Source organism: Parasteatoda tepidariorum, chromosome 4, assembly GCF_043381705.1.
Source record: "Parasteatoda tepidariorum isolate YZ-2023 chromosome 4, CAS_Ptep_4.0, whole genome shotgun sequence".
In the NCBI taxonomy this organism is placed as follows: Eukaryota; Metazoa; Arthropoda; class Arachnida; order Araneae; family Theridiidae; genus Parasteatoda; species Parasteatoda tepidariorum.
The window spans coordinates 60,844,990-60,855,944 of record NC_092207.1 but is presented as its reverse complement, the minus strand read 5'-3'; the positions used below and the strand labels follow the sequence as shown (position 1 = coordinate 60,855,944).

The following is a 10,955-nucleotide window of genomic DNA, read 5'->3' as shown; positions in this document are numbered from 1 at the left end:
TGATTACCTGGCCATTTTGCTCTTTGGGTCAATGAACCAGCCAATTTCCTTGCAAAAGAGAGGTGCTGGTTTACTACAACATCCTAATACAGCCTTCTTCTATTGGAGGATTAAACTGTTTGTAAAAAATAAAAAATATTTACATCTTACAAAACTTCCAGACTCAAAAAGCTCTAAAATCTGAAGTCCTCTTATTCCCAATAAACCAGATGCAGTGCAGTTGCTCGTCTACACACCTTGCCACTCATCTGCACAACATTTCCACCAATCCTACTTGTTCATTTAGTACTTCTGAAGAAGTAATGGACAGGGATCATCTGTCCCGTTGTGGGGCACTTTACGGTTCTACACAGACGTCTGAGTAAAGGGAGGCAAGTTCACTTGTATGTTAGACAATGCCTGTTCTTAGTTCTGCTGTTTGAATTCTATTTTTATCTTTCTAATTTTCTGCTTTGCCATTGATAATATATCTATACATAAAACACTAAAAATAAAAAAACTCCTCAAAACAGTAAATTTTTTTTTTTATGCTTGCTTTCCAAATTTCTGAATGGAATAAAATAAAATTATACATCCATAATTTCTGTCTGTGTCTGTAATTTGAACTAATAATATTTTATTTAATACTAAGTTTTTCTTGTATTGACTTCAATTGTAAATTTGTAGAGAAAATTTTGAATTTCATCTTAGTATTAGGCAATGAAAAATACAAAATTTAGGAAATCTCCTTCTTTTGGGGATTCAGAATTATGTTTAGATATTTTTAATTGTATATATGTGTTAATTTTAACAGATTATATGAATGACTTGTGTTCTAATGCATGCAAGGTATTTAATTTAAAAAATTTTTTTGTGCAAAAAATTAAATTAATTATATCTTAAATAGTATGCAAATTTTTTTTGAAAATATGTACAACTTAAAACTGTGGTTTGTAATTTAATAGATAAATTTTCTGATAACAATTATGTCTCAATTATCCTCTGAAACTTAACAAATAAAACCAAAACCCTATGTAGGTACTTGGTTCATTGCTGAAAACAGGTGAGAGCTCTCTTTAATTTCAAAAGTCAGAATAGAATTAACATTCTTAATCAGCAAAAAAATGTAAAAAATTTATTGAAAGTGCATACTAATATTCTGGAAAGCACTATAATGATTACATATAATAAAAATAATTAAATAGAATAGGTATTTTCAAGGAAAAATACAAAAGTAAACATACATTTAGTTATATTTATTCATTGATATATAATTCCAAAACTTAGATGTATCATTTTCATTATTCTGAATCATCTGTTCTATTGCTTTAGCTTGATCCAATGCAAACCAATACGTTTCAGCCCATTCTTCTAAAAGCCACCTACAAAAGTTAACAAATTATTATGAAGAAATAGAAGTCTTATAGCAGAACCTAGATAGATAATTTTTTACGGGACTTTAAATAGCGAATAATAGGTATGGGAAAAGGATAAATCCAGGTAAACGCAAAATAAAAACTTGAAAAAGAGTAAAAAGATGGACTTAAAAATGAATAAATTTGCAATAAGTATGAAAAATTTTAAGTGAAATAATTATGTTTTAGTGCAAACAATATATTTTCAACATTAGTTCATATTGCTGTTCATTTCCTGTATTGAATGTTATTCAGAGCTTGTGTGAATGCTGGAAATGTCTCATTTCAAAGGCTTTCCATAAATGTAGACTGGTTGTGGTTCCATTTCTCTGTCTTCATCGGTATCACTTCAATTTCAGCAATCATTTCTTAAACTGGCAATACAAGTTTAAGCATTTTCTTTTGACATGCATAAATATCAAATGTTTTGTGTGAGGCATTTTCCACTAACTGTAGCAAATCCTCATCTATCCCTTATGTTTTGACGGTTATGAATCCAAAATATATATATATGTTATATAATAATATATAAATATGTTTTCTGAGAAAGTACGCTTTTGTATCTGATTTTGTAACTTAATTAATAATTAGTATATTTGAGGTCACCCCCCAGGAGGCATTGAGATTGACATTTGGTATGTGTAAATCAGATCATTAGAACGAATGTTAGACAAAGTGATATCGTTTTACTGCACTATGTATATACAATGCATGTATGTTCGTACAAACAAAAGCAAGTATATTATATATACATGCATACACAAATACGGATATACATTGAACATACACAAGCACTTGCATAAAAAATATACATTTTGTAAAAATGTACAGTGCGTAAAAAATAATTAAATGGACCATCCTAAATAATTTTGATCTAATGATTGTATCTTCACATTCTGGGACTCAATCTTAAATTTTGAAGGGGTGATTTCAGATATGCTAAATAATTTGCAGACAATATTTCAAGTTATGACCTCAGGTATGAAAATGTACCTTCTCTGAATAAACATGCCTTTTTTTTGACAGATTTGAATTTCTGATGGAATTTCTTCTAAAAATATGGCTTATTTAAAATTCTATTTATCAGAAACTATTCATCCGATTTTGCCATTTTAAAATGATGTAAAAAACTGTATACTTTACAATTCAAATTTTTCAATTATTATTAAACAAAATAATAAAAAATAAAAAATATTTATTAAAATTAATATTTTGTACTGAATTGTCTTTGGAAAAATGAATTTTATGACGATGTGCAAAATTTTCGATTTGTTTAAAAAGTTTTTGGGATATATCGAAATACGCAAAAAGTAAAATTAACATAAAGTGGTCCAAACTTTGGACTGTTCTCCTGGCCAAACTATAGTGACCATATTTCTTTGATTGTGGCAACCTTCTATATTTTGAGGGTCAGAAATCCAAATTCGTCAAAAAAAAAAAAAAAGGTTTGTTTATTCAGAAAAAGTATGTTTTGAGTCTGATTTTGTAACTTAAAAATATCATCTGCAGTAATTAATTAGCATATTTTATGCCACCACTTCAAAACTTTTAAGATTGAGCCCTAGTGATTAAACATTTGATCAAAAGTTAATCAGGGTGGGCAATTTTTTCTTTAGTGCACTGAAAATCATCTACATCGTTTCTAAATACATTTTATGCATGCAATATAAGCATGTACAGGTAAGTATAAAATTTATGTATCTAATTATTTACATACGTAAGTATTAGGTAAATACGAATGTAAATTGGTAAAAAATGCATCATTATACAATACAGTATATGTATTACATAATATAATTACATGTTGGTTTTTACTTGCTTTACTTTGCATACAATCATCTTTACTTGCAATTATATATTTAGATTACTTGTAATAACAATTACAAGCAATTGATTACTAAAACTGATTTTTGTAATCACGAATATAGTTCAAACAAAAATTTGTAATCATAATTAAAATTACTTGATTACATTTTTGTCCGAATTTGATATAATTAGAGATCCGAATTATTTGTATCTGCAATTACCTGCAGCGCTTACAAGTAATTGATTACATAACAAGAATTATTTGTAATCAATGTCCAACTCTGGTCTGTCTAGGTTTTTCTCAGAGGTACCTATTTTGTGAAAATTTAGACATAATTTGTGAAAAATTAAAAATTATATTAAAAAATCAACACAAAAATTTTAATTTATCGTTTCTTAAGAGATACAAAAATAAAATTTTAAGAAAAAGTATTTTGTGAAACTACCGTTTTTCCTAAAGTTGAATTTGTGAAACTACCGTTGTATAGCTTGTAGCCACTCCTGGGCAAACATCTACATGTTTTTTTAAAAAAAATTGCATTTGGCACCTTGACGATTGTAGTTAGTGCGACAGATCACGATACAGAAATATCCCCTCTTAAGCCCCAAAAACCAGATTCTAAAATAGAATGGTGCAAACTCGAAGAGTAAAAACTTGAAGTTACCTCTAATTTTTTAAAAATTAATTCAAAGTACGAGAACCAGGCAATTTTACTTATTACATTGCAGTTTTCAGTTTACACCAACAGATATAGATATGGAAAAACCCACAATTAGTTTTAACTTACTGGTCAGTTTTTATTGATTTTTTGATATCTATGTCCAGTGAAGTGTGAGGCTGAGGGCAATTCATATGACTTTTGTTAGCAACAGAATTCTTCTGCAGATCATCTGACCACAATTTATTGCACAAATGACATTCATACCCTCTTAGAAAATCCAATTCATTGGGATCATTGACACCCCATGTTCTTTTTTCCATAGTTTGCTTTAAAAAAATATTTTTTATATCCTTCTTAAAATTTAAACATTCTTCATAGAGGATGTCATTTTCATCAAGCCTCGAAATATGCATTGCAAGATCTTGAGGGTCTTTGAAGTTGTCCACTATGATTGCAGACACAGGACTCGGTAACCAATCCTCAATGGATCGAGATCCCCTGTAGATGGGGACTGATCCGACATGCAGGGCTCTAAAAAACTTTTCTGTAATATAATCCTCACATATAGCATTTTCAAATGCTAAATGAAACTTGTATTTTGATATAAAGTGAAACAAGCTTTCATCATTATGAGTATCTGTGGATAATAGATGAGTTGGAAGATCTTTATTATGCAAACACTCACCATATGAATCAACATCAATAAATTCCATCAATTGTTTAACATAACGATCCCTATCAGAAGGCACATTGCAGTGTGACTGTAAATACAGTACAGGAGCGGTACCGTTTTTACGATATTCATTCTTAATTTCTAATGGAACAGGTTTGCGCATTAAGTAATCTAAGCTTGGCAAATGCTGTGTGGTGAGTGGAAAGTCTGAGTGTCGAGAAAATGTAGCAGTGAAGTTGAAGAGTTTAATACCCGAGGAATGGGAAAATAAGAAATTATTCAATGGTGATTCTTCGTGTAGAAGTGCCCATAGGTGATTTGATTTACGAGGTAAAGGTAAATTGTCCCCTTTGAAGTCAGTTCCATAGAATAAATATGCTACAGGTATTTCATCATTATTATAAGTTCTTTTAAAGCTGGATACACATTTATTACTTTTAGAGCAATGGATTTCTTTTTCTTTTGCTTCATAAGGATATAATAAATCGCTCCACCAAATCACAACTGGAAGATCTTTGGGATTGAATTTTTTAGCAAAAGAAATGGATATCAAATCAAAGATAATACAAAAAACAAGAAATCTCAAATAAAATGAAACAAACATTGTACATCATCATTCATCAAGAGAAATCAAGGTTAATAAAATCATACACAAGAAATGATGACTTCATTATTTGAAAATTTTATGAAACAATAATTATTTTTCTTAGATTTTGGGACGTATAAAGAAATATGTAACAATTAGTTATTTTATGAGACAGTTTTTAATATTTGATTACGCACAGAGTCAAAAATGTCTATTTTATTTAAATACTATCGTAACACTATTATGTACTTCAACATTTCTAAAAGAAATTAAAATTTACTACAAATTATTATTTTCAGCAGTCGAAAAAAAATATTTTTTTGTTAACAATTTAAAGTTATGAAACTAGAAAAATAAAATTCAGTTGTCAAAACTTACAACTTTCTGATTTGCTTTGTTGTTGTTGTGGTTTTCACAATCCGCTGTTACGGTTAAGTCGGGTGATACTTCAGTAATTAAATATAAAATAAATATTCTTTAAATTGTAAACATATTACTTTTACAAGACTCCATAGCTAAATTCAAATTAATAGCAATGTAAATAAATTCTCCTCTTCTATTTTTGAGTCGTGTTAGAATTTTTTTTAATGTACAAATAATCTGAAATCGTAATCTGGCATCCATAATAAGAGCAGACGCACTTCCTGTTCATTTTGGGATTTTGTGTGCGCCAAATGTGGCTTGAAATATCAACCAGAAAGTGAAGTTTTGTTATTGTCTGTGAGTGTTAAGTTTTGTGATGGCTTTAATGCCTCTAAAAAGAATGCCTGAAATAGCTTGGAGTATAACTAACACAACTTTTGGAATATGGCGGCAAAATAGTTCTTTTTGCATGTATCAAGTACGATTTATTATTATTTCTTACTTCTCCGTAGGTGTGGTGAAATCAATATACAAACATAAATATAGATAAAAAAATGAAATATATTTTTCTGTAGGAATGGATTTCTTTTAACGAAAAATATTTTAGTTATCATAGATATAAAGAAGTAGTTTCATTTAAAATAATCAAAACAATATATTGTTTTTCCTATCGTTTTTTTTTCTTTACCGGTAAGAGAAAATCTCCGGTTGATATTGATGACTGTCAAATCATAGTGACAGCTGAGTAATGAAAACAATCACACGTGGTTTTTTTATTTATTATTTTTTAACAATGACAGCACGACTTCAGAATTCATGGAAAACTTTTAAACAATGTTAAGAGAAAATAACTTCGCTAAGAATAATAATGAAAGTAAATTGGAAATTCAGTCTCTTTGTACAAAGATTTTATATTTTATGACCTTGGATTTTCGAGGATTATGCGTAGCGTTTTAATAATATTTCGCTTATAATGTTACATTCTTAGTTCTTTTTCGCATTTGTTTTTGTATTCGTATAATCAAACAGCGAATTATTACATTAACAGTTTAGGGCGCTTTAAATTAAACCTGTCCTGTTTAAGAAATAAATTTCGATTAAAGAATTGTTTAATTTATTATATTAATATCAATTTTTGAGAGATTGAAATAAAAAAAATTATTATTATCCCCTACATGTTTATTTAGTATCATAAATTTGATTTAATTTTGGATTTCTAGTTGTTTGAAACATTCTTCTTATATGCAATTATTAGTTACAAGTTTTAGACCTTTATTTGTTAAATTTTTGGAAAAATAATGTTTGTTTATATAAATGCCGCAGAATGTTAATTTCAAAAAAGGTTTCATTCAAAATTTTAGCGATATGTGATTGATTTCATGAAATTGAATGTAAATTTTTAATACAATTTAATGAAATTGTTATCGAGTGTTATAATTTCATTAAATTAGAACGTAATTTCGTCACTGTAAATTTATTTTGTCTAATATCATAATTGCTTTCTACTCTTTTTAACCATCTAAAACTACAATTAATTAAGAAAAAAATCCCGCAATTTTGATATTTATATTTATTAATATGTAGATAGTTAAATAAACATACCGAAATCTCTCCCTCTCTCTCTATATATATAGTATACGACAAATAAATATAAATGTTACTAATATAAATTATATTAATAGGAGTATAGCGCAGTCTATGCTCTTTAGTATGACTCTTCCTTTATAAAGACCTTTATTAAGTCCCGTTTGCCATCTTCTAAATATATATANAAATGAATCTTCAGATTTGATTTAATATTAGTCAGAAGCAAAGCAGCATTGATGTATGATGCCCGCATAAGAAAACACTGAAGTTCCTACAAATGATATATAATCAACGAGAACATGCTTAGAATAGGTCTTTGTTCACATGTTTTAAATGTATTTACCTCATGACAAATTGCCTTCTACTCTATCTTTCTACTAGCCAAATGTAGTTTATGGCACCGTTCCTACAGCAGCTTACCTAGATTGCTTTTAACTTCAATTAAAATATTGAGAGTTAGAAACGATTTCATCTAAAATTAACATTTAGTTTCTGAAAAGGTTAATGCTATTAGAGATTTATTAAAATATTGTTAAAAAGTAATAAAATACGTAAATATACAATCTACGGATAATACGAGGCGAAAATAAGGAAGATATAAAGATTTTGGATTCTTGTATTCAAGAATATCTAGACTTCGTTGTAGAGAAAAGGACCAGTATTGTTTATATTTTAATTTTTTACGTCGTTTTTCTGTGAATCAACGCTCACTTCCCAAGTTCCAATTTACGTTTGATAGCCTCTTCCTCTTCCCCATCACCCTGCGGTATAAAATAGCTTTTATTGGTAATAAAAAAGGAAACATATTATACCACAAAATAATATCGGTGGGTAAAATAATCTCACAGTGGACGACTGATTGTAATAGAACATCAAAGCCGAACATCACTGGCTGCAGTCAGTGAGCACTTGGATCAGTCTGCGTAGGGACCGAGGGTGTGCGGTATTGGTCCTCGTTAAACTTTGCTACCGTGAAGTGCTCGACTTCGCGTGCAGGTCGTCGGGCTGCCGAAGCGGGGGTGCCATCCCTTCTGCAGAGGATCAAAATTGCGATGGCATGTCTTCGGATCATCCTCAGGGATGTTTCCCAGACCGTCGCCAATAGCCCATACAACGACAACTACAACAACTGTAGAGGATCAAAATTGTGATGTCATTCTTGACCATCGCCAATAGCCCATTGTCAATTTCTGCAGCTCTAGTAAGACGGAAATAAAGTACTACTACTATTGAAATTTCAAGTTTTGCTTGTCAATGGTATATTTTACACGACAGCATCACTGCAATAAAGGTTTGGTCAAACATACTTTACTGGTTAAAAAGCTTTAAATTTGAAAACGAAACCCCATGTTTTCCGAAAAAAATATGTTTTGTCTTTTATTATTCATTGCTGCTAAGGGGACTATTTTACGTTATTTTAATAGCGAAGAATTTAGTATATTTATTATTTTGTTTTAATGATGTCTTAGGAATTAGCGAAAAATTTCGTTATCAAACTTTGCCCACCTTTTCTTCCTTAAAAAAATATAAGCAATATAGTTTTTCCTGTTTATCTATAATTACTATAAAATATTGAACATAGCCGTGATTGCTCAAGAATAGAGCTCTTGTCTTCCAATGAGGTGAACCGGGTTCGAATCCCAGCGATGGCTGGTCAACACGAATTACGCATCCGGCTTGCACCGACCACAGTGCATGCGTAAAAATATCTTCAGTGGTAGTCGGATCATGGGTTAAAGTTCCCTTCCCGTCAGGCTTACCATGGGAGGTTTTCTTGGTTTCTCTCTCTATGTAACGCAAATGCGGGTTAGTTCCATCAAAAAGTCCTCCCCGAAAGTAAATTTCTCCCACTACTTGATCCAGGAGTTCACTTGTCTTCTGGATTGTGTTTAAAATTACAAGGCTACGGTGTTGAACATTGGTAGTCGTAAACACAAAAAAATTGGGTCGACTGTTAAATGATGGCTCTAAAATTAAATATGTAAGTCTAATAAACTCAAGCATGGGTGGATATTTAATTCTTATCTAAGTTCTTGTTGTTAAAACGTTTAGTGCAACATTAAATAAAAATATGCCTTTCACGGTTTATAAATGCACTTGGACAGACAGTGCACTTATTTGCTATGAGTTAAGCAATGAATTTTATCTGTAAGGTTTTTCCCCCCCATCAAAATGGAAACTTGTTAATGTTAAAAACATACATCAATCGGAAACAGTAAACGATACCATTTTAAAGCAAAAAGTAAACTGTAAAACGAATAAATTTAGATTTAATGGCGCTGTTCATTAAGTAAAAAACAGTATTATCAAGTGAATGAGTATATTTACGTTAAGAAGCTAAAATTATTCGTTTATTTACACGTTTACTAAACATACACACGCTAACTAAAATGTACTTAAAGGCTTGCTAACCAGTATCATTTAACTTTTTTAAGCTTTTTAATGCGATTAAAAACATTTCTTTACTTAATATTGAGCAAAACGAAACTGAACTGATCTTAGTCATAAATGCGAGTACTCAAATCTATAATTTGTGTACGTTTGGGTCGTGTTACATAGGTATTCGTAAACCCAACATTGGGTCGGCTGTTCAGCAACGGTTATAAAAAAATATATATATATAATATTGCGCAAAACAAATTTTTTTTTCAATTATAAAACTTAGAAACAAAATATGTATAATAAGAACTTAGAAAAAAAAATGGACTCTTAAATATTTAATATTTATACAGGATTTAGAATACTCGGTAAGTCTTAAACGAAGTAAGTATCTTTGAGTATGAAAGGCGGTAAGAGCTTTAATCTGGGCTTAAGTGTCCTCGAAAGGATCTTGTTTAAAAAGCTCTTGTAGTAAATTTATACAAGGGCTTCATTTATTCTGTTGTCGTTAACGAGCGAATATTTTATACTCGTTCTTCCAAATGCATTGTCTTAAAGCAAGGTAGTATGATGCATTAGTTTATTGAAATCAGCCATGCGTAGCTCATTTTTGTGGATGGACTGTGCATCTGTTTTCGATTTTTCTACGAATTGCATTCTAAGCATCTTCGTTCTCCTCACGCGAAGCTTTTATTTGCAAGGGGCGAAAAACCCTTATATGTTTACTAATCTCACACCCCTTTATTTGAAAAAACAAAAACAAAAAAAAAAAAAACAAATATCTATTTTTAGCATTAGTTACCCTGTCTTATTTTGACTCTTATCCGTCCTAAATTGTAAATCCAAATCTTACTATTTCATGTGACTCAGTCTAGGCTCAAATTGTGTACTAAAAAGATAAAGACATTTTTAATTTTTTCGCAAATCAAAACAATACGACGCATTGTTACTAAAACCACGTTTATTGGCAGGGCGACTCGGTGGCATAATTCATTATTCAGAAAGAGTTGGAAGGCATGTTTCTCTTTGAAATCGGTTTAACTCTTTAACTGCCTGAAATCAAAATGTTCGGATGCTTTCTGATAAAGTATACTAATAAATTGTCTCAAAATTCGAAGGCTAGAATTTCTTGTTCTTGCCGAATGAATTAAACTTTACATTTCAAATGCTACTTGTAGATTTGTTTAAATTAAATTGGTTGTAGTAATGATGAATTTTGAAATGAAGGAAATTTTAGTTATTCGGTGTTCTTACACAAATATATGTAAGTTCAGGATGGTTAACTCTCTAATAGTTGTCCAATGAAAACCTAGGCAATTTTTTCCCCCTAGTTGATCCAGAAATATAAGCATACGGCAAGTTTGTATGAAAAGGGCATTCTAAATCTAGTTGTAAGGTATTATAAGTGTTTAAACAATCTTGGCAACTATGCTGGAAAAAAAAGAGAAACGTATGTAGAATCTGAAAATAAATTTGCTTCTTGAACATTTTCTTTTATTTGGTTT

General features: G+C 30.1%; 2 protein-coding genes across 3 annotated transcripts in view; one reads left to right on the top strand and one right to left on the bottom strand.

Annotated features, from left to right (window-relative positions):
- Positions 1 to 1,214: 1,214 nt before the first annotated feature.
- On the bottom strand, positions 1,215 to 5,774 carry LOC107439562 (alpha-(1,3)-fucosyltransferase 11). The gene is made up of 2 exons (XM_016052206.3): positions 3,989 to 5,774; positions 1,215 to 1,361 (listed from the first exon to the last, which is right to left on the bottom strand). Exons 1-2 carry the CDS (start codon positions 5,137 to 5,139, stop codon positions 1,226 to 1,228), a joined length of 1,287 nt encoding a protein of 428 aa, XP_015907692.2. The 5' UTR covers positions 5,140 to 5,774; the 3' UTR covers positions 1,215 to 1,225.
- LOC107439563 (mitochondrial calcium uniporter) overlaps positions 5,750 to 10,955 on the top strand; it is a 131,749-nt gene continuing 126,543 nt past the window's right edge. The window contains exon 1 of one of the 2 annotated variants that reach the window (XM_043050005.2): positions 5,750 to 5,962. In XM_043050005.2, coding sequence (XP_042905939.1) covers positions 5,861 to 5,962 — 102 coding nt within the window. In that variant the 5' untranslated portion in view covers positions 5,750 to 5,860. The remainder of the gene's footprint in view (positions 5,963 to 10,955) is intronic. The other variant, XM_043050006.2, reaches the window with a different exon arrangement.

Excerpts from the sequence above, each read along its gene's own strand:
- LOC107439562 (XM_016052206.3), bottom strand. The coding sequence starts at position 5,139 with ATGTTTGTTTCATTTTATTTGAGATTTCTTGTTTTTTGTATTATCTTT. Across the intron at positions 1,362-3,988 it reads AAATCAATAAAAACTGACCA|GTGGCTTTTAGAAGAATGGG; the intron begins GTAAGTTAAAAC and ends TAACTTTTGTAG.